Genomic DNA, 24,301 nt, shown 5'->3' on the forward strand with positions numbered 1-24,301 from the left:
CGAAAAGTTAACTTCGTTAATCGTTAAATCGTTAATTAAAAAATTAACTTCGTTAATCGTTAAAGCGTTAAATTCTCGAAAATTTAACGCAAGTTAAAGTTAATCGTTAACAGTTAACCATACTAAAATTTTACATACTAATTTCACACTTTTGTGGCGACACTTGTTTAAAATAGTAATTTGACTATATATTCTATAACACATTAGTATTAGAGACAAATATGAATGCATTATAGTATATTTCATTACGAGTGCGGAAAGCCTGTCATTGCAAAGAGTTCCGACAAATGTCTACCCGAGCCGAGGTGCAGCCGAAGGTGAGGGTTGACAGTTGGAACAAGTTCTAATGACAGTTCCGCACATGCACTGAACAACTATTTTTAATACAGTTGTGAAAAAATGAAGCAATTTAATAGGATAATAAAAACACAATAAACTCAAATAACTAAAATGTTTGAAAAATGGCGCCAACCGTAAAAGAATACAAACAGAGATTTTTTTTGTTTTCTTCACCTACCTACTTCTGGGTAGGCAAAGTGAACTATGCCCAACGGCCAAGTTTTCAGTAGATTTTTGAGTTATTGATATGAAATGAAAATGAAATTTAATAAGATGAAATAAAATGAAACCTAACCTAATTCATTGAATAAAATCATTAAATCTGATATTGTAATAAATTAGGAGCTTCTTATAAGCAATATTTGCATGAATCATAAAAACTTCAATGATTTTTTTTTGTAAAAACTTCGTGGTTGGTTTTTTCTTTTTAATAGAAATTATTTTGACAGTTGGGAAAGAGAACGCACGAGTTTGGAAAAGCTAAAGAAAAAGCATGAGTAAAAAATTTTTTTAATACAGTTGCTCAAAAAGGGATTGGAGGGTATTGCAGGAACGAAGAGCGTTCGGAATGTGGTCTATTACATACTCTTGCTTTTATATACTCGTAATGAAATATACTATTTCGAACCTTCTATTGATTTTGTCCTGTTGTTCACGTCTTTCCCGAACGCTCTGATGCATCACACTTGCACGTGAACTTCACATATATCAATTATCAACCTGTTCGTTTACCATTCAAGTCGCCGACAGTCGCCCAACATAGCTGAACTTACGAGCGTGGCGTGGCACGTACTTTAAACAAAATGACAGCACGTCCGTAATTTAACGATTAACGGACTTTTATTAACGGAAGTTGAGTTTAACGGAAGTTAACAAAAGCGTTAACACTTTTTGAAGTTAACTTAAAAGTTAATCCGTTAAGCAAAATGTTAACTTCGTTAATTAACGATTAACGGATTAACGAGTTAATGCCCAGCTCTGCTCACTATAAAAGCATCTCCGCAACCTTATAAGACTTTAATTTCCAAAAACTTACATCACCAAAATTGTACCGAGAATTAAACCGCCGGAAACGCCAAATTTTTTATTCATTCGAACTGGGAACAGGAGCAGAGCGGGCGCTGACATCTGGAGTATTCAGTAAAACTTATGATATATATCTTTTGATATAAAAAAAGTTAACGTGCATCGGTCTCAAGTTAATTAAGTCTCTGCAGTCTAAAATGTCTCGGCAGTTTTTGTAAGAAAAAAAAATGCTATAACGCTACTAAAGATGAGATCAGTACCTATTCGAAATACCTATTCTTTTACGTAATATTATTTCTGAATTTCCAATGACAACATTTACTTAATAAAACAAAAATGAATTATTTTATTAACCTAAGAACAATACATACAATAACATGTAAATAATATTAGGTGGACATAGAAGACATGTCTACCTAATTTGGGTTTATTCGGTCGTGACATTTATTCTTTCTGTGGTTACGTGGTACTTGATTACGAAGTATGGTACGTGGTATGTGTTCATGGTTTTAATAGTTACATAGATTAGGATTACGTGGCAGAAACTAATCAGCATGCAATGTGATGTGGCAACCCTGAGTGCTGACGTGGCTGCGGCGACGTCTAGCGGTCTGACGAGACACCAGATTGCTGACGTGTCGCCTTGATACCCATGATGCGTACATTCCACTCTTATTGTTCTTATTCTTATAGAATATAAGCCTTTTTGTGATTGCACAAGTTTTTAATAAGAAAAAAAAAGTGATATGCAAATCTATAAATCTAGTCAAATCGAAGTGGAAATGTATTTTAATTTATGCAACTTGAATTCTGGCAACTTTTTTGTGGCCTCCCTTTTGGATATTGCGCTGGAGTTCATAGCCAATATTTAATTTAATGTAATTAATTCTCACTTTAATCAGATAACTTTTTGCACAATCAAATCAATATTTAAATAAAAGTGATCAATGATCGATGTATTTTGTTTTAATGTTAGCAACAAATAGTTCTTTATAATTCGTTTTAAAAACATTTTGGTACCTACAGTAACAATCTAAGTTAGAATTTCATAACATAATTTTAGTAGAACAAAAAAAATCATAATTGTATGGAAATTCCATGGCGGTGGGGGCGGGAGCGGGGAAGGGGAGGGACGAGGCACGCGCGGCTTGCGCGGGAAATCCGCGGGTTTCGCGCCAACACACCGCCGCCATCCGCTGACAATCTGACACACTCGCAGGTGACACAGATTGAGAAAAATCATTGAAACTTACGCGTGGTCAGTACTGGAGTGACGTACATACCTCGCTGTTGTGCAATAAATATGACATAAGAGATAAGTGATACAAACGGAATAACTACAGACGCAAGCAGAAAACAACAAATTCCACCTCTATACTTCACTATGATGCGGGAGACACTGAATTACATCTCGATGGTGATACATTACGACATCATAGCAAAACTTGGTATATGATAGAAATACATAAATCTATAGAAACTACCTTTCATTTGCCATTCCAATGTCCACTAAGCTTTTAATTAAATAAAAAAACGTTAGATTTGTCTCATTACGAAGTATAATTATATCACTTACATAGTATGATATATTAAAAAAAATTACAGATACAGTAATGTTAATCTTATGTCTTTATTTCTTAACATTTAAAGCTTCAATATATTTGTGCGCTTATGTACTTACTTAGTATAATTTAAAACTTTTCATAAGTTTGTTGACCGTTTGCTCCTCACAAAATTAACCACGAAGCAAACATTTGTGGACAGTTGGCAGAGTTAATTTTTTCGTATTATAATAGTGCAAGTTGTATGGGATAGAAATAATTCTGTTTCAGATAAAGGTAACAATAAGTGTAACTGTAGTCAGAGATGACACAGTAGTGTGGGGGGCGAGTGGTGGGGGCGAGAGGTCACGGGGCGCAGGTGAAGAGCTCGTACTCGCGCACGGTGAAGTTGTAGTCTGGTGCGAGGGAGGCGGCGGGCGCGGCGGGAGCGGCGTCTCCGTACGAGTGCAGGTTGCTGTAGCTGTCGCTGTTGGAGTTGCACTGGTGCGACACCAGCAGGTCCGCGCCCGCACCGAAGATCGGACCGCAGCTGCCGACAGACACACATACACATTACACGACAATGAAAGCAAAAGGTGTTATTTAGCCGATTGCGAGGTAGTGTGCACTGACTCGGGGTGGTGGCAGAGCGCGAAGGGCTTCTTGAGGAGCGGGTAGCGCGCGGGGGGCTCGGCGAGGGAGAAGAGCAGCGCGCGCTCGGCGGACACGTAGCCCCCCGCGCCCCCCGCCGCCCAGCCCGCCTCGCAGTAGCCGCCGATCACCTCGCCGCGCTGCAGCTGCAAGAGAGCACAGGACAGCGTTACACGGTGCGGTGTGTCTCAGTACCGCACTGGAGGTCATGTGCCAGGTGATACCTGCACGAGCAGCAGTACGGGGGCGACGCCGTCGCAGTGCGCGTGGAAGGCGTGCGCGGAGAATGCGTGCGCGGAGGCGCGGAACACCAGCCGCCACGACTGCTTCGGGCTGCCGCACCTGCACACACAAACACCAACAGTGACATTGTCTACTGCGATTGGTGTAAAATTACAAGACTAACTCGAGCTCGGCTGTTTAAAAAGCGCACATCGGTAAATATATACAATAGCGGCGATAAAACTGACCAGGTGTTGATGAGGGACTGGAAGGCGCTCTTGTCCTGCTGCAGGATCGCCGAGCCCGCGAACAGGTTTACCGCCAACCTGCAACACGGAACAAGAATCGCGTTATACAGTTGTACAAGCAGCAGCAGATGCCCGCAGAGGATAGCGAGGTGACCTGGGCTGCGTGCGCTTGTCGGGGTCGGGGCGGGGAGCGGGGCGGGGCGCGGAGTGCAGGGCGGCGCGCCGGTACCGCTCCAGCGACAGCTCCATCGGCACCGCGCCCGTCGGCTCGACCTCCTCCGCAAACACCGCGCTGTCTGCAAACACACCCAACAGTCAGCAGAGAGTGGTCAACAAACGCAATGAAGCAACCGTGAAGCATCAAGTGGCGAGGCTGCGTACCGATGAGCAGCAGACGCACGTGCTGCATGAGAGGCGCCAGGTGGTGGCAGACGCGCGCGCGCTCCTCCTCCGCCCAGTGCGCGGTGGGCTGAGTGACGCCGGCGCGCTGCTTGGCCCATGCCAGCACGCACCGCCACACTTCCTCCTCCTCGAGGCACAACTGCACACAATATATAACTATTTCTTCTACTAGATTGATATGAAAAGATTGGTCTGGATTCGACATAACACATCGATCTAAACCTAGTGTAAATTATTTTTTTTGCATTAAAGGTTTAATAATTATGCACCAGTTTGGAAAACATTTTTTCATGTATTAAAATTGTTTACTATAAGCTCCTTCATAATTATTCGAGCAATCGCGCAAATTTGAACTAAAAAGAACCATTAAGGTAAAGGTTGCTTCTCTGTCTCCTTGTCCAGTGCCGTGGAATTGCAGTAAAGTATTGACAACGTACAAAATCAGAGGAGATGAGTTTGATGAGCGCCTCCTTGGGCAGATTTAGGAAGGCGTTGGTCTTGACGCACTCCGACGCGTTATCGCCGATAAACGCGATGCACCGCTCCATGAACGAGGAGGCGCTCTTACCACCTGGAACAAACGACACCACTAGAGCACAGAATTTAGATTTTTTGTTTTTTTGGCTTTTTATAAAAAAGGGGCAAACTAAAACGGCGACTAACAAGGGTGTCGTCAGCTGATGATTCAGGAGAGAAAGTGGAGAGGGGTTCAAGTAAGAAATAAAACCTTTTTTTTAGTCTAAATTCTTTTTTTCTAAATTAATGGTCATTCTGTGGCTAGCATGATCTTATTGGCACTCCTTGGCTACCAAGGACATTCCAAACATCAAACTGCTTTCAGCTACTACTGTAAAGTTGTGCATAGCACATTCATTCATCTAGCAAATACTTACTAATCCAATAAAATATGAATATTTTCATGATACTTAGGCTTAGACCATTCAACTTTTAATAAATTTAAAATTGTGACAACAAAACATTACATCCAGTGACTTTATTGTGACACCATCCGCTCCGATGTGAAACCTTAGGCCCCAATATGTACCATACAGACTCAACAAATTCTGGAAGACTTGAAGAGGTGTGAAAAATTTTAGACTTACATCTCTGACAAGATTTCTAAAGAGTATCTATAACTTAAATTGAATTTGGAATTGTTCCATTTTCAATTTTTTTGAGGGAACAATCAAATTAAAAAATTAACTTTTACACTCGTAGCATGTTTTTCTATCCCATAATAATTGCCATTGCAGCCAGCGGTCATTGCAACCTTTATGATAATACAATCAACATCAGCTCCAATACATTTCCATAGAGGAACTCGGAAGTTACCCAAATTAGGTGTTACCGCTAATAAATTCATGCAAACCTCTAGATTTGTAATTTTTTTTTTATTGTTTGAAGGAATACACAGATTTATCCTAATTAATTACCTAATATGTGTGTTAAGTTCCTCGTGTTAGAAGACTACATATTGTGTAGAAACAACATTCAGATTCAGAAAGCAACAGGTAACAGTACAAATACAAACAATAATTTATATTTTGAGTTTAGATTAGCTATCTAACAGTTGAGATTAGCTGTTATTTAGAATTTCAATGTGGGTATAACAAATGAAAGTCGATTTGCAAATCTTATTTTTAATGAGGAAACCTGCAGTGGTTAGAGCTCACATATAAATACCACATAGGTACACAATTTCCTTACAATTCACTTATTGTCTAGGAATGTTCACTTAGTTGGTAAAATAACCTATATTTGTGCTCACACAGACGCATTAGGATTCACATTCTGAATTAACGTAATATTGTCTCCTTTCATCATAATTCTTCCGATTTGTTTCCTATTTTTCGTCTTCATGTGAACTTCTTCGGCGTCGTCCAAAACAATGTTCATGTATTCATCAAATCCCACGATGTGCCCTTCAATTCTCAAATTTACGTTTTCGTATAACCAGATTTGAACCCGGCTTCTGTTTTGTAAGTATCTAAATATAAGGTTGATGGGTTGTACCATAACCTTTTGTACTTTCGGTGGACCCTTGTATGCCATTTTAATTTCTTTATTTAGACAAAACGTTTAAATTACACAACTTAACTAAACCGCTAAAAACCGGGAGATTTTAGCGTCTGTCAAAAATGGAAGCCGTTCGCATAGACAAAAACTGCATTGTCTTTGAATCATAGACTACTCTTTGGCAACAGATTAACAATGTCGACTATTACTGATTTCCAAAATATTTTTTAACTTCGGATTCTACAATATTCAACAATACAACAAACTTTTCTGGATCGGTTATTTTATCCTAGTATATAGATACGTTTTTATGACAGAACTCCCCTCGACAATGCCGCCACTTTTACCGGATTACTTTGTACGAGGACTAGGTCTATAAATGTAATACCAACACAAGTGTGCAACTAATTATTTTTAGTAACATGGTAGAAGATTTTTCATGGCGACGACAATAATCTATAATTTTTTTCGTTGTGCATTATCCTTTAAAAATAGGTACTAAATGTAATCTGATACAGGTCTGTGGATGTTACACGTGTTTATTAATCTGTCAATATCAAATATCAATGTCAAATTAACAAACTGTCAAACCAAACAACAACAATGTCTGAAGAGGATGATACTTGGACTGCTGATAGGAAAAACAAAGATATGCGAATGTTTCAAAGTTGTTCAAGTTTCGAATTATCGGATCCTCATGACCCTGTTCTGAGCCGCTTAGCAACGCAGATGTTTAAGCGCACAAATGACTATCTACAGGGAGAAATGACTGCTGGACAGGACCATTATGTTCTCTTAGAAGAGATTAACAGATTGGTGATAACTAAATATGCAGATCTTCGGTCTTTGGCTGTTAATCTGACAAAGTCAATCAATGAGAGCAACGAAAAATATGAAACTGAAATAAAGCCATTACTGCAGCACATTGAAGACATAGACAATGAAATGTCTGTACTTGAGGCCACAGCTTTTCGTTTGGACAGCTACACTAAACAACTTTTGGCGCGTTTTGTGGAACTTCTGGACATTGATAATAACAGCAACGAGAAGTAATTTTTGCATTTTGTGTACTTATTTAATCTTTTAAATACAACTTTTTATATTTGTACATACTATGGGGATATTGTTGCCAACATTATACTTAAGTTTAAACATAGTATGAAGTGAAGTAGCAATTTTAATTCATCATTTTGTGATTACATTTTTAATCTATTGTTAAATATACATGTTATTTTATTTTAAAATTTTTAACTAACACTCATGTGGAAACTTTAAAGTTTTGAAGTTTTGATCCCATCAGGATCCTTCCTCAGGGGGAGTGCTTATATGGCAGTGTTGTTACCTAATGCTTTGTATTCAATTGTTGGTATACTTATATAGTATTTGCAATTGACAATCAAAACTCATCATGACTGTCACTGGAGTTTTAGATGCGAGTGTTAGCCGTTGTCATTTAATTTTTGATATTGTTTAATATTTTAGTACCGAAAGTTCAATTTTCTAACATTTTAAACTACAATTACAAAGTAAAAACTTTATATTATATCTTAGAATTATCTTCTTTTAATTAAATACTAGCTTGTGTTTGTGTAATTAATTGTTTTAAGCAAAATATAAAAAAATATAATAAAAGATGCCTTATATGTTATTTGTACTTAAAGTGTTGAAAAAAATTGTTTTATTTTCCTATTTTTTCATAACATTCTTATTTACAACACATGTCTGCATTATTTATTGACTTGCATATCAACGTAAAATAATTCTACTAGATTGCCGAGCTGGCTCAAAATATAAATAAGTAGACTTAATAGGGGTGAAAAATAATAATTGTGAGTTTCAGCAACAAAAAGTGTGCGATGGCCGGGAATCGAACCCGGATCAACTGCTTGGAAGGCAACTATGCTGACCATTACACCACCATCGCCCTTGACAATAAATGTTAAAAAGTGTATTGGTTGAAAACTCACCAGGTCTATCTTGAATTTCCATAGCAGCAGCAAGAAGTGTGCATGCACTCTCAACACTGAGTGTGGACGTGACGTGGTCCTCGCAAGCTGCTCGCAGATCTTCCACGCCCAAGTCAGCGGCCAGCGTCATCATCTCGAACACACCGGAGTCTTGCAGCAGAAGCTAAGTAGTATGTTGTTAATACTTTAACACCTATGTATTTTTCAGTGGGATTTTTTGTTTAATTTAATTTCATATTAGACGGCAAGTTTACTTGAATGTAGATAACCGCCATCTATTGGCAAATACACTACATACTTGAAAATGTTTACTGTTGAACAACGATGCTAATAGATGGCAGTTTATTAAAAGGCCGCAGTATGTACAAAGCGTGAAGTGAAAATAATTTTATTCTAACAAAATAGAGATAGAAAAAAGGTCGTAAATTAAATTTAAAAACTTTGATACGACTTACCTTGCCCGTATAAACATATTGAATGAAAAGCCGGAATGTTTCAGGTTGCACGTGCGGCATGCGGATGGGCGTTGGTTGAGTGCCGACAGATGGCGACACAGTACATCCAGGAATTCGGCAAATTTCTCCGCGCTTCGTGTTTTGAAAACTTTTACACCTGTATTAAAAGAATAATTATTATGTAAATGTTCTCATTATGACAGTCCCGCTGTACGACGCTGTCTACGCACTAAACATCAACTCAACAGATAAGTAGAGGTGCTTGGTGCTCTTGTTCTAGAGTATTCCAGTATGTACAGCGCTGACTACACGCAGAATTTAGGATGTCAAAGGATGAGCGGCGCGCGGCAGTAATTAAAAAGCAATAATGTACCCAATGAATTTATAAGTGCACTCTTTGAGAGCTTTGTCAGGGAACTTTGTCGGTAATACTTTCCTTGAACTCAGGGTTTCTACTTGCGAAATGTATTTTTTGAAAAAATACAATTTTGTTTTTCTTTAACTCCGTCAAATTCCGCTTTTAAAGATATAGACAGCGGGTTGACTTCACACTGTTCTTATGTAGTCAGCTATGATCAACATTATATACATGCTTGTAACGTTGTTTTAGTCACAAAGATTTTTTTTGTAAAATTCATTAGCAATTTTTAACTCTTCTTTCACTTCTTAAACTCTGGCACAGATGACACCTCGAATAAATATGGGGTGGGAGTAATTGTAAACACGAAATCCTTAAATACTACGTATAGCTTTTTACCTTATTCGAACCGGACCATGATGCTTCAAATACAGGCCATACCTAGAAATATCAATATTATCCAAGTTTATGCCCCCACCACTGATGGTACAGATCAAGAGGTACAGGATTTCTATAGCGAAGTTGAACAATTGCTTAGATTAACAAAAAAACATGAAATAAACCTTGTTATGGGCGATATGAATGCTAAGGTAGGAAATGTGGAAGTGTCAGGTGTCACGGGAAAGTTCGGTTTAGGTACAAGAAACGAAAGAGGAGAAAATTTTGTGCAGTTTTGCCAAGAAAACGACTTAGTCGTAATGAATACCTTTTACCAACTACCACCGCGAAGATTATATACTTGGACATCACCACGACACAGTCCACAACACATAATTAGGAATCAAATTGATTACATTACCATAAATAGACGCTTCAGAAACTGTATCAAAAACACAAAAACGTATCCGGGAGCCGATGTTGGTTCAGACCATAACCCAGTGATTGCGACGATATCATGTATGCTTAAGAAAATTAAGAAAAAGACATTAAATAATAGACCCGACATAACAAAACTCAATGACATTGGTATTAAAGCTAAAGTGTCGATAGAAATAAACAGATGGGCAGCAGCCATAAAACCAGAGATAAATAAGTCTACTGAAGCAATATGGAACTCACTAAAAGCTAAAGTTCTAGACATTAATGAAGGTTTTCTAAAGAAAGACTGGTCACCTAAGCAATCGTGGATGACAGAGAATATTTTCAAACTCATGGAAGAAAGAAGAATTTACAAACAAACCAATATCAAAAAATATAAGGAGATACATCGAAAAGTACGAAGGGAAGTCCGTTATGCTCGTGAGACTTGGCTCCGGAATAAATGTGATTGTCTTGAAAATCTGTATAAGAAACATGACGCATTCAATCTACATAAGGAACTAAAAACTCTTATGGGTCGCAAAATGCACACAAACCAGCTTGTAGATGAACATCAGATCCCCATCTTAGATATATCTATGAAAAAACACCAATGGGAACAATACATAGAGTCTATGTTTTCTGACAACACTCGTGGTGAAGTCCTACCTTACACAATCACCGAGGGATATTCTATTATGCCCGAGGAGATTTTAAAAGCCCTGAGTAAAGCTAAGCGCGCAAAATCAACGGGACCAGACAATATTAACATCGAAGTATTGAGGTTAATTGAGGAAGGCAATATAAAAGTTCTCGTTGATTTCATGAACTCAATATACGACTCCGGTCAGATGCCTAAGGATTGGTTGAAGTCAACGTTTGTCACTCTTCCAAAGAAAGCGAATGCGAAGAGATGCGAGGACTTTCGAACGATAAGCCTTATGAGTCAAGTATTGAAGCTATTTCTCAGCATCATTCACGGACGCATAAGGACGAAGTGTGACGAACAACTCGCTGACAGCCAGTTTGGCTTTAGAGCGGGAGTGGGTACCAGAGAGGCTCTCTTTGCAATACAGGTTCTGGTTCAAAAATGCAGAGATATGCAGCAAGATGTGTTCCTCTGCTTCATAGATTATGAAAAAGCTTTTGACAGAGTCTTACACGACCGCCTTATAGCAATATTATATGACATCGGGTTAGACGGCAAGGACATTCGAATAATACAGAACCTTTATTGGAACCAACAAGCTAATGTTCGGGTGGAGAATGACATAACGGAAGATGTTGAGATTAAGAGAGGAGTGCGTCAGGGCTGTGTCTTGTCACCAATGTTATTTAATTTATACTCGGAAGCAATAATGTCAGAAGCGTTACATGACCTAGACTGCGGAGTCAAAATAAATGGACGGAATATTAACAACCTTCGATACGCTGATGACACAGTGCTGATAGCATCATCATTACAAGATCTCCAAAAGATTGTTGACCGGGTTAACCTGTGCAGCGAGAAAGCGGGTCTAAAAATGAACGTTAGAAAAACGAAGCTCATGGTTATATCAAGGAAAGAAGTTAATGACGTTTGCATAACAGTGGCGGGCCAAAAGTTAGAGAGGGTGCGTCAATATAAATACTTGGGTACGTGGCTAAATGAAAACTGGGAAAGCGACCAGGAAATCAAGACACGTATCGAAGTAGCACGCAATGCATTCCAAAAAATGCGCAAAATTTTTTGCTCCCGTAACCTTGGAATACATTTGCGTGTCCGCCTTCTAAAATGTTACATCTGGCCCATCCTTCTATACGGATGCGAGGCTTGGACAATAAAAGAAGATCTCAGGAAACGTATAGAAGCGTTCGAGATGTGGGCATATAGACGCATATTGACCATAAGCTGGACTCAAAGAGTGACAAACGAGGAGGTTCTGCGACGAGTCCACCAAAAAAGGGAACTTTTGCAGACCGTCAAGATGAGAAAAGTATCCTATCTCGGACACGTGCTCAGGCACGATAGATATGATCTCCTCCAACTCATCTTGATGGGAAAAGTTGCCGGCAAAAGGAGTGTTGGCCGTCGGAAGAAATCGTGGTTGCGCAACATCAGAGAGTGGACTGGAATTGCGAGTGCCGCCCAACTGTTTCGCCTCGCAAGGAATAAACAGAAATATGGAGAACTGACCGCCAACCTTCGCTAGTCGGAGAGGCACCTCAAGAAGAAGAAGAAGAAGAATTTTTAAATACCCATTTAACGAGACCTACTGAGGTTAGAACCAAATGGACTGAATTGTTTGTCCTGAAGTACAGGTGTACATACATTTAATTTTTTTACAAAGTTGATGGCATCCCTATAACATTGTACAAAGAACGGTAAGTTGTACGCGGAGTTGGCGCTAGAGGCGCCCTCAGGGCCACCTAGCGCTTATATTAAACTCTATCCGATACGCTAATAAATTACTTCCCATTCGCTATGCAAATATGTTATCGACCACTTAATAAATGATTTCTTGTACTTAAGCGGTAAATTTTCGAACAGCAAAAAATAGGAATTTACAACGATAGAAATGGGTTTCTCTGATATTTACTTATGTACATATTATATCAATAGCTTAGCGGTAAATATGTCTTGGCAGCGTCTCTGACATTGTTTGATATATTATAACAAGGCGGAATATTGAAAGATGTCGCCGCGGGCGCCGGTCGTCGGGCGCGGTATCCAATAACCCGGTACGTCGTGGCGCCGGTGGTCAATATCATAGTTACGTGGACAATATTTGCCCGAAGGAAAAAGGTCTCAATATCGCCGCCGCCGCCGCGGGCTGCGCTCCGCATCGCCAATGTCCTTTGTCGCCGATACCTTGCACTCGATTAATAAATACTTCATACTTTTTGTAGTTCTGCAATAATAGTAGCTGTTAGTTTGGTGAAGTAATTTTTTTTCTTAAAGTGCCATCTTGCACTTTCGTTTTTAGATTATTAAAAAGCATAGATGCCATTTTCACCGTTTGTAAAAATGTACAATGTTAATTTACTGATTGGTAACATTGTACTCGTACAAGTTGTAAGAACAGCGATATATTTGGACGCATGTGTCCTACATTCATACAATGCTATTAATCAATGTTAAGAGCTAAATGTAATTAATTCGCAGGCGACGCCTCATCTCGTCCGATTGCGCGGAAAATGTTGAGCAAGATCATTAATCTTGGGCGACTGTTTCCTTCGAGACTGATTTGGTATTGTAATAGATGTAGGCTGTACGTAACTTACATTACGAGTATACCCAAATAGGTTATACGGTTCTGATTAGTCTTTGCAATCGAAACGCCAAACTCCGATGGGTGCAGTTACAAAAAGTAAAAGTTTTATTAATCTCTGTAAACGTTTGAAAATAGCATATAGGTATATTATATTCCATGACACACTGACCGCTTTCTTTCCATTGTTATTGTAAAATTATGGAGTGTCAAAGTATTAAGACAATTTCATAACTTCTTATAGAATGCGAAGTGTTACGATTCTGTCAAGAAATATGAAATATGATCAGTGTAATTTGGTTAAAAATATGTAAACGAAGTGGGATGGAAGCGCTCAAACACAATTTGTATCGGAGCTGTGGAGCGGTGGAGTGCGGGGGCGCGGCCGTCATGATGGATGGAGTTCGCTAGCTGACAGCGCGCAAGTGTCGCCTGTGATTAATATTGATTGTGCTCCATCCTATTTTTAAATTGTCCCTTAAATATTAATTTGATCAGTAAAAGTCTTGGAAGTTTTGCTAATATCGTCTTCGGTACCTATTATTTTTAAATATAAGAGAAATTAAAGACTTAAAAAGGCAACCTATCTAATGATTAACATGCATAGAAAGTTGTATTGGTTTATTTTTTTAATCATTTTATAAACTTTGAGATTGTGATAAGTTTGTGCGCAGACGGTAGAGCGCGTTGTCAGAGTCAGCTGGAGTGGTGTGGTGTGTGCGGGGGGTGCAGGGGGTGCAGGGGGCGTGCAGTGGCGTGCGGCGCGCGACCGCACCATCAATCATGGCCGCTGTCGCGTCGCCCGTTGCCGCTGCCGCTGCACCAAATTATGTTTGAGCTTCTTTGAGCGATCACGTTTAGCGTTTACACAATTTGATTGATAAACAAACTTTTCTACTTACATTAATTTTCTTTCAAGTTAATTAAAACACGTAATTTATATTGCAAATGAACATCTGAGTGGACCTGAAGAAACAATGTTGTCAATCTATCGGATTTAACTAGATAAAGTGGTGCAAAGTTATTAAGTTATAAAGATATTCTATTAGGTTTATTAGGTTATTTAAAAACAGATAACGAACTTTGGAAAAATATTAATGTTGAAGAAATAAAACAAGAGTTTTCGCTAATGTAACGTTTCATTACCTCACGTGACACGTCACTCTGACGTCTAAAAACATTTTAACTTTATAATTGAAGCATAAATTAACACAGACTTTGTGTCAAACATTCATGTTCTCATTAGGAAATTCCCGCGCGCGCAGAGCGACACCGCCATCTGTCGGTTTCTGGTAAAAGTTACGTTTTGTAAACTTCAATAATTGAATTTTATTCGTACTCGCACATGGCTAATGTTTTTGATACGTTTCTATTATTCATACAGATTGAGTAAAATAATAATTAACGTAAGCAAGATTTACTTTTAAAATGAACACATTCAATCTTTCACCAAGTTTTATTTGATTTGTTTCGTTTTTTCCAACAGATGGTATACTGTTGTTAAAACAAACAATAAAAAAAATCATGTGTACAGTAGTGTAGAGCGTTACATAACATTGCATCGATCTCTCGAATTCAAGAATAAAATTGAAGATGTATAAAGCAAGACGCCAAATTTCATACTTATATTGACTAGATTTTTTTAGTTTACAGAGACTCGAGTATGGGCAAATGGGAAACCCGTATGGGAAAACTTTCACAGCATCTTCTTATTAAGATGTCCAATGTTTTATTGTCTTTTATTCTCAAAATGTAAAAAACTGATAAAGTACAGACATAGTAAGTTGAAATTGAATACCGGTTGTCGATAGAGGGCGACGGCGGCGGTAATTCAGCGCTATTCAGGCGCCGCTTCTGTCCTCAGTAAATTACAGACATTACGCCTATAGTCTAATGATACTGCTGTGACGGATCACTCTGATGATACCAACACCCGTCTACTCACTGTATAATGTTACCTCAAATACATAGTTGATTGAGTTTTTATTGTAAAAGACTCCGTTGTTTTTTATCGACATAAACAATTCAACAACTCTACTCATTTTTTTAGCATCCAATGTTGTAAAGATGAGGGAGTTATTCTTAGTGTAATTCGTTAGTTTGCTATAGTTAAGAATTTTGTGTCATTAAACATTTTCTATTAACACAGGACAAAGCATTCACAATGCATATTATTATAAGAATGGTGGCGGTAGCGCAAGTAAACAGTTTTCAATTAATGTTGCGAGTGACAAATACAATGGCACCAGCTCCTGTCACACTCCAAACTGGAGCGATGCGGAACTGAAAATAATTACACTTTCAGAAATTGAAATATATTGTGGAGCAAAAAGAAGTTAACCGCGGAAGTAGTACGCGGCGGCGGCGCTCCGCCGGGCGCATGGAGCCGGCAAACGAGAAAAGTTCCAGAGTGTCGAGTGTTGACATTCGCACGACTATGCCACACGTTGTTTTTCAATCATGTAGTAGTGTATGAGCTTTCCCTATTATTTCTACATAAATAATATTTATTTTATAATACATACTTAATTAAACTTTGATCATGTTCGGATTCGCTTATAGGTTTAAAAAATTATCAAGTATCCGGCTCCGAGGACCAATTCGTCTTAGATATTGCTATAAACCTTTCGGTTGCTAACCAATAGCAGTAATCAAATGAGTTGGAATTCACACATTTATTTGATCTACTGATATTTTTTGAAGAGTTTTATTTTCCAAAATAAAATCGATTAAAGTGTGCATAAAAAACTTATAAAGTTATAATTGCAGCTGCTTTGCTACAATGATAACTGTTGTGTAATTTATTTTATGTTCTTGTTTCCCTGTCAACGCAAACTTGAACAAACGTCGGAATCGCGGACATAGTGTCGGCAACAGCAGCAATGGCGCCGCGACGTCGACAACATGCAACAATTTCAATCCAATTACAACATTCATTGTGTAACAACAGCGAACCGATGTCGCAAAAAGCCCGCGAAAACACGTAGCATTGCGCGCGAGAATTTCTTAATGATTGCCATACATTATCCGCCAGAAATCTAAGAATTTACATTAAAGTGCTTACTATGTTATACGTTTTGTTTCATGTGATCAGCTTTTCCTACATTATGTTCGTATGTTTTAGATTTACTGTATATTATATTATGTGTAATATCCGAGAAGAAACTTTACAGTGGTAGAGCTTGTAACAACGACATCTGTTGTCAAATGGCTGGCTTTACCAGTGAAAAAGGCAAAAAGTCGAACTATAAAGAGATAATAGTCTATCTTAAATGAACTATCGTTTTACTACTTTCTTTCTTCTTTCCTAACATCTTACTTCTTTTTCGTATTAAATTTTTGAAGCGAGGCAAATGGGAATTTTAATTATTTATCCAGTTGAATCAGACTAAAACGAAACAAGTCGGAATTTGAAGCTCGTAACATTGCAGTTGGAAGGCTGACGTAACTATGTATAAACTTTTTCCATACTATCTTTAATTATGTTCGATATTTACATTACATATCTCTTATTCTATATTATTTTAACTTTAACTTAAATCAATGCTGTTTTATAACAATGCAGAAGTCTTATCCAAATTGAGGTGAGTTCTCACAGCCGTAACTCACGTAACAAAGGTTTCTGGATTTGAACATAACATATTTTTGTGAAGGTGTAACGACAGTTGAATTTCACGGTAGCACAACAAATACCCAAAGTATAAAAAAGAAGACCATTCCTCTGAACCATTTGCATGGAAATAGAAAGTTTGCCGCAACATGTGCTGTGGATGCGACGGCGACGGCGCGAAAAAACGAAGCCGTCCGAAGTCCACAAGTTATGCTGAAAGTTGGACGGACGTAGTCCCAATCGTTTAAAGTTTACTGAATTAATATAAAGTACCGGAAATCATTCTGGGGATAAGATAAGCGATAATCGATGAAAAACTTTTTTAATATTTTAGTAATGTATCCGTTTACGATTTATAGATAGAAAATAGAAAAGGGAATAGAGATGTTGCCTCAAGTCTGAAATGAATTTTTGGCGGGAATTCGAAGAGAGGTTTTTAATGAAGAAGGTGTACAATACAACATTTGCGGTATGCGGGGAGGGGAAGGCGACAGCTGATTGATGCGTGAAGTTGCGCCGCAACACAACTTTCCCGCCATTAATCTCTGGCGCGGCGATAAGCGCGCCTTCATAAAACGTTGCTCTACATTGTTCCATTAATTATTTCAAAGTTTTACAACTAATTTTCCAGTTGCAACGGTTTTCTTTTATTTGGTCTTTGTATTAACTATACTTTCTTTGAGATCCAATAATCAATTTTTGTTTTAATAAAGATATAACGATAACTAGCGCCATCTAGTTATCCTAATTAATAACATTATGCAAAACGCGCCAATAGACATCGCTAATAGCTCCGTTTGAGTTTGAACAAAACAATTTTAAAAGTTAAAAACTTGCCTTTAAATTAGAATTTATAATGTAACGATGAATATTAATTCGCCGTCAGGAACTCGAGCTTTGCTTCATTGGGTAATTATGGGGATTTAACGCACAAGCGTTAAAATGATAATTTGCATATGAAAAGTCCGCCAAGTTTAATTTATGTACATTCTTAGCTCTTTACTGAAGTTTTTAAGCAAGTAGCTAATTGCATTAAAATTAAGATATACATAGAATAAGAAATATTTAAGGAATAATATAGATACATAAATTATTTTTATTACATTAAGTAAGCACTTCGCGCCTTTTAACTGAATGCATAATTATATGCTTTTGTCATTTGTTTGAAACAGCAATTAAGCAAAGAATAAAAATTGGTGCAGTTTTTTAATTTAAGAAAATAAAAAAGATTGTTCACAAAAATAGATACCGAGAAAAAATATTAAATCTTTCGACGTATTTACTAACTCCCGTATGGTCTAGTGGCTAGGATACCTGGCTTTCACCCAGGAGGCTCGGGTTCGATTCCCGGTACGGGAAGAGGCAACTTTTTGCTTTTCTATCAATTTTCAAATAATCAAAGACTTGTATTATGACTGACTCAAACATTAAATTTCTAACAGTGAAATAATATTTATTTACCTTGCAAACAAGATTATTCTATGGGCATACACTTTTTCCTCTGCAGTGCCCAATATAAAGACAACATCCGCGGAGTCTTGGTCCTCGGCGAGGCGCAGCAGGTCGCGGAGCAGGCCCGGCAGTCCTGCGCGCTCCACCGACGCTGCGCAGCACGCGCCTGCCACCCGGCTGCTCAGCGCTGCCATCGCCACACAACACACCGGCGATTTACTAAATCACCTCGATTCAAAATACAGACAGTGCCTTCACTTGTAGAAAACGCCGTTATTCAAGTAACAAAAATATGTAAACATGTACTGTGTTTGAGTTATCACTTATACTAAACTAAAACTATCAAAATAAATGTGCTCTGAAGCTGCTCAGATCACTAACACTTTAATTCACTGCTCAAATAATTAAAACACCAAATAATTACAGCTTTTGTAAGCTTAGCGGTCAACTTATAAACATAACCTCAAACCGAACGAGAGCTTTGCACTGAAATAACTCGAAAACAACACAAGACGTTTTTCTACAACCGTGTTGTATACATTCTTCTGAGATTTAAAAGGCTTTATGTGTTATTTCTTAACACGGCATTTCTGTGTCTTTGGCTCCGGATCGGTCATAAAGGTTCAAAACAGGTTTGTTTTGCTTCTCAGGTAAAATGGGTTTAGCAATACACCTCTCCTTGTCTTGCAAGTTTTGTCATAATACTACTTATTTTATATTATTAATTTTCGATCCACTGTGCACACGCCTCCGTGGCGCAATTGGCTAGCGCGTTCGGCTGTTAACCGAAAGGTTGGTGGTTCGAGCCCACCCGGGGGCGACTGTTTTTGTCAAAAATGTTCAAATTCAAGCCACTACTTTAAAATAAACGTTCTCCAATTTAGTTCAATTATGTTTTTGTATTGAAAACTCAACACCGGTTGAATTGCGTCATTTCGTTTTGTTATATTTCATTGGGCTGGTTAATGTACAATAATTCATTCGTGTGTATAAATAAATGATGATTAATTTGCTTACATTGAGTTTTGATGCAGTGTTTTAACCTTAAAGTGCCCACATGTCGGTAAATCATACCGCCTACAAGTTTTATTCACATTTAGATATTAGAGATGGGATTATTTTATAACTAAAATTATTATAAATCATAAAATTTCCTCCAACTAAGTAATGTAACAAAGTTTTTCGTGTGCAATTTGTAAATTAGACGGACGGAAGTTCTGCGGTGTTGGCGCTAGTGTTGAATGCTGACTGACAGTTCGGAAATTGGCGGCCGTCAGCTGTCAGTGCACAAGTAGAAGAGACAGCGGTCGGCGCACAGCTCGCCAACAGATCGGAACTAACGTAGAGTGTACTCATTGCACTTGGTTTATAACGAATCTATAAAGAGAACAAAGTTTCAGTCGTAGGTTTTTATATGGAAGGAAAATACAAGTTTTGTCTCAATGTAAAAAAATATATTATTAGAATAATATGTGGAACAAAAATGTTGAATACAAAAAGCAGAAAAAAACCTTGATTTTCAAAAAAAAAAAAAAAAAAGAAAACTAAATAAAAATAATAGATTTTTTAAGATATATTTATTTTTAAGACATTTCATGTATACATTTTATAAAATTGGAATATCTGAATATGTAATATGGAAGAAAATTATTTGAGTGGTTTATAACGAATTTTCATTTTCAAATTTTTTTTGTCTGTCTGTCTGTCCACAAGTCCGCGTTTCTTCCGGGTATTCTCTGAATCCATTTTTTTGACGAAATCGTTCGCCGATTTTGATGGACGTTTTACGGGAACCTAGTTTATCTGTGTGGGCACAACTTAGTTATTTTTTTATTTCCGCACTACAGTATTATATTATATTTATATTTCTATCATAAGTATTATAATAAAAAGGTTACTTTATTCATTACAATGTATATTTGCTGTATCGTTTAATAAACCTCTAATATGACAGTTTCCATTACCTCTATAAAATAGAAACTGCTCTATAAGCGAGAAAAATATCTGTCTGTTAAATTCTCTTTTATCGAGGTTCCACTATATATTACACCAAGTCTGCTATTAGATCAAGACTATCCAAAATAAATAATAAAAAAAAGAATGATATTATTAACCAAAATAGCGATGATCAAGGTTCACGTGTTTTAAAATTACAAGCAAGTTAGATACGCAAAGCGATCACTATTTTTTGTTCGCTTATAATGTATGTAACAAAAAAAAATATTTAACAATATCTGTCGTAACATAGGCGATAAAAACGACTGGACCAAGAAGCGACGGCGGCGGCGGCGGGGTTAGTCGAGAATTAACTGCTTTTAGATCTGTAACACAATCGACAATCATAATTTAGTCGGTGTGTTTATTTGTTCAGATGTGTTTATTGGCGGGTAACGGCCTCGTCGACAGCAATATCGCCCGGCAGCCGCCTCCCGCGCCCCCCGAGCCCCCCGAGCCCCCTGTCTTCACTATGCTTGTCTATGCTCATGCTCTGTGTTGGCTGGAATAGAAACACGGGGAAATTAGGAGCACAATAATTCTTGACTTTGTTTTCTTGTAGGGTGACCATCAATTATGATTTCACGATATTCATCTCATTGCAGCTTATATTTTTGTACCACAAGCAATAACGCAACTCGATCTAGTTTTCTTTCAGCCTAAATTAGGAATAGATTAATTCAATTGTATTGTAGTTTAGACCCTATTACAGTAAACCAAATGCCTATTGAATACGTTGAAAATTATATATATCTCGGAAAACAAATATCTATAAAGAATACGAGGCACAAAGAAGAACTTGATAGACGAATAAAAATAGCGTGGAAAAAGTTCTGGTCATTAAAAGAAATACTGAAGTCGAAATTATCTCTCAAATTAAAGAAAAAAGTCTTAGACTCGACCATACTTCCGAGTTTGTTGTACGGCGCCCAAACATGGATCCTTGACCGTAATACTATAACGAAAATACGTTCTTGTCAACGAGCTATGGAAAGAAGCATTCTTAATATCAAAATAAGCCAAAAACTCAATAGTCGTACCATCAGACAAAGAACAAATTTAATAGATGCAGTACAGCAGGCGCGGCGCCTAAAATGGAAATGGGCGGGACACGTGATGCGCTCCGATGATGCCAGGTGGACGAAGCGAGTGACGCTATGGTCTGGTCCAGAAAGAGGCAAGAGGAAAAGAGGAAGACCCAAAGCCCGATGGACAGACGATATAGTAGAAATAGCGGGAAAAGCTTGGATGAGAACAGCTGCAGACAGAGACAAGTGGAGAAACATGGAGGAGGCCTATACCCAGCAGGGAACATGACAACCTGTTATTCATTAAAAAAAAAAATTGTAATAACTGTAGGATGGCATGTTAAATAAAAGGCTTATTATTATTTCCATATATTTATTTCTTGTCTAACTTTATATATTTTTTTTAATAAAAACTTATTATTATTATTATTATTATTGTAGTTTAGTGTTGCCAGGCAATCGATCGTCTGGGTATCTTCTGGGGATTATTAGCACCGCTTGTCACACGGTACGTTTTACGAATTGCGCAGTTGCACTGCCGTTTATTGGCAGCAATATTTTGTTGTCAGTTAGATTAAATCTTATTATAAATCATGTTTAATGACTATTCTGTATATAAGTCCATGTCCTGATTTCTGTGCGGTAAGTTGTTGTCTCCCTCGTCCCGTTCTGTTCTAGGGCAATCTAAACTGCCTGCTTGACGTATATATGGCTGGTTGATTGCTGTATTTTTATTGGAGTGTATTTATGAGTTTCAAGGTTATTTGTCTGCGGGTGTCTCGGGGGCAAGGGAAGGAAAGGGGAGGGTCTGAGGTGAGTTATAGTGTAAGCACTCTGCCGCCGCCGCCGCCGCGCCGCAGCTGCGCAACGCCTTTCCTAACACTGTTTTGATTTTGTAAAATTTATAACATAATTTAATGGTTGTAGATAAATTAACATCAATGTATGTACAGAGTATGCATTGATAAGGCAAGTTAATTAAGTGAATATGTTTATAATAACAATATATAAAGGTTTACAATAAGCAGATGTAATCAACAGTTGTATTGTAACGTTAAAATCTGTACTTAATTTCCTTATTCTTTAATTATTCATATAATTTATATTCAGTAAATAGAACACAATTCCATATTTATTTTGCTATAAATTCGTTTTTCTCGTTTTCAACATTCAAAAACGGAAATACGTTGTTATACAAAATGTATTTGTTATCACAAAGCTGGACATGGCGATTTTAAACTCGTTGTGTAAACAGTGCTGATTAGATCAATCAGTGTCAGGGCCCGGTGCGCCTCTATGTACAGTAACCATTGTTCGCGGTGTTCCGCTTTAAAAGCGACATGAGAAACAAAACTTTAAACCTTAGCTACCTTAGTAAAAAATGTAACAATAGCTGTACAATTGTCCGAGACATTGAAGGTAGTTCGCCGATGTTTTTATATGAATAAACACCAATTCCGATCAGAGAGATGATGATAACATAAAAAATTAAGTAATTAAATTAAATTTGGATGGATACAAAGATAGAGGGCGACCAAAGAAAGTGTGGGTGGATTGTGTGAAAGAGGATATGCATAAGAAGAGGGTGACTTCAGATGACGACTGATAGAGATGTATGGTGGACTAAATACTGTGCCGACCCTCCGTAGGAACAAGGGTAGGTTGATAAAACATCGATACTGATTTTCGTTCGACCAGCGTGGTTGACTAAGGCCTAATTACCCTACCATTGGGTAGGCTCGTGTCTATCTGTGAAGACGTTTATCATCTGACGACGATGAAACTTAGAAGAAGCTAAGACTAAGTTTAAATAGAACACTGCGAGCGAAGGTGACTGTACATTTTGATACGATGTACATCCGATATGTTTGCTCATGATAATTCCTGTACTCAATAGAAGGATTATTTCCTTTCTGGCGACGTATCGCCGTGTTTACTTACACATGTAGTTTTTGATAAGGACACAGATTGGAGGTATTTCTGTCTGTGCGTATCATTTATATTTGTTTAGCGCGTGTCGTTGTACCGGACATGGACTAGAATTATTTTATGTAACTTAATATTGAATGTGTAAGATTTAGACAAGTTATATACATATTATGTCGTCAATAAATTGCATTTTTAATACATCATCCATTGCAGTAAACATTGCAATCTATATCATGTTTAACGAATATTGATGTATTTTTGTATACATGCGTATCTACATTATACATAGATTTTTCATTGAAAATTTGAATGGTTCAGTAGCATTTATGTGTGAGATATGTATATATGCTACATATATATGCCTACTTTAAATTTAGAAATAAATAATAAAGCTATGTTTGATGATTTCTCGTAGATTTCTGAGACCAATATCTCTATATAAACATCGTCATCCCTGTATTATATTTGACAAAATAGTGATGACAATATTCTTTAAATAGGGATTTAGATTTCAGAAGCCCACGGTAAATCGTATATATTTAATTATGTAGTAGTGACTTGTGATTTAAATAAGTAACTCTTGTAATGCGAGTCAATAGATAAGACGCCGCGTACTTTATCGCAGGGAAATGATAAGGTATCGTCGGCCGTAAATCATACATCGTTGTTAACAAACATTTCTATCATTTAACACGTGTAAGAATAATAACTGTTTGATAGATAATAATCCGTGTTTTGAGCTATCTAATATGTGCGTAATAACAAGATATCCTACAAACATAATGTGATATATACAATATGGACACTTTTGATTTTTATTGGTTATTATTATTATTGTAAAATAGATAATTAACAGGTTTGAAATATTAAATTTGTATTAATAATTAATACCGACTTGAAGAAAACAGTATTAAAAGTTTCCTATTTTGAGGACAATTCAGATAAATATAAACAAACTAACACACGAACTACATTTGTATAGGTTTGACATCTTTTTCAAAGAGAATCATAAA

At 37.4% G+C, this 24,301-nt stretch overlaps 3 protein-coding genes and 3 non-coding genes across 6 annotated transcripts; 3 read left to right on the forward strand and 3 right to left on the reverse strand.

Annotated features, from left to right (window-relative positions):
• Nucleotides 1-2,916: 2,916 nt before the first annotated feature.
• Nucleotides 2,917-18,922, reverse strand: LOC106718914 (BTB/POZ domain-containing protein 19). The gene is made up of 10 exons (XM_014513116.2): nucleotides 18,346-18,922; nucleotides 8,868-9,024; nucleotides 8,413-8,575; nucleotides 4,867-5,000; nucleotides 4,409-4,568; nucleotides 4,182-4,323; nucleotides 4,028-4,105; nucleotides 3,782-3,899; nucleotides 3,540-3,703; nucleotides 2,917-3,456 (listed from the first exon to the last, which is right to left on the reverse strand). Exons 1-10 carry the CDS (start codon nucleotides 18,528-18,530, stop codon nucleotides 3,273-3,275), a joined length of 1,485 nt encoding a protein of 494 aa, XP_014368602.1. The 5' UTR covers nucleotides 18,531-18,922; the 3' UTR covers nucleotides 2,917-3,272.
• Nucleotides 6,054-6,586, reverse strand: LOC106718916 (probable small nuclear ribonucleoprotein E). Its single transcript, XM_014513118.2, has one exon. The coding sequence runs from the start codon at nucleotides 6,479-6,481 to the stop codon at nucleotides 6,194-6,196; it is 288 nt and encodes a 95-aa protein (XP_014368604.1). The 5' UTR covers nucleotides 6,482-6,586; the 3' UTR covers nucleotides 6,054-6,193.
• LOC106718915 (biogenesis of lysosome-related organelles complex 1 subunit 2) lies at nucleotides 7,021-7,663 on the forward strand. The gene has a single exon (XM_014513117.2). It carries the CDS (start codon nucleotides 7,049-7,051, stop codon nucleotides 7,496-7,498), a length of 450 nt encoding a protein of 149 aa, XP_014368603.1. The 5' UTR covers nucleotides 7,021-7,048; the 3' UTR covers nucleotides 7,499-7,663.
• Trnag-ucc lies at nucleotides 8,298-8,369 on the reverse strand. Its single transcript has one exon. It is a non-coding gene; the product is annotated as a tRNA-Gly (tRNA).
• Nucleotides 18,172-18,243, forward strand: Trnae-uuc. Its single transcript has one exon. It is a non-coding gene; the product is annotated as a tRNA-Glu (tRNA).
• A 160-nt stretch (nucleotides 18,923-19,082) lies between the features above and the next one.
• Nucleotides 19,083-19,156, forward strand: Trnan-guu. The gene has a single exon. It is a non-coding gene; the product is annotated as a tRNA-Asn (tRNA).
• The last annotated feature ends 5,145 nt before the right edge of the window (nucleotides 19,157-24,301 follow it).

The sequence above is a fragment of the Papilio machaon genome, chromosome 12 (assembly GCF_912999745.1).
Source record: "Papilio machaon chromosome 12, ilPapMach1.1, whole genome shotgun sequence".
Lineage (NCBI taxonomy): Eukaryota > Metazoa > Arthropoda > Insecta > Lepidoptera > Papilionidae > Papilio > Papilio machaon.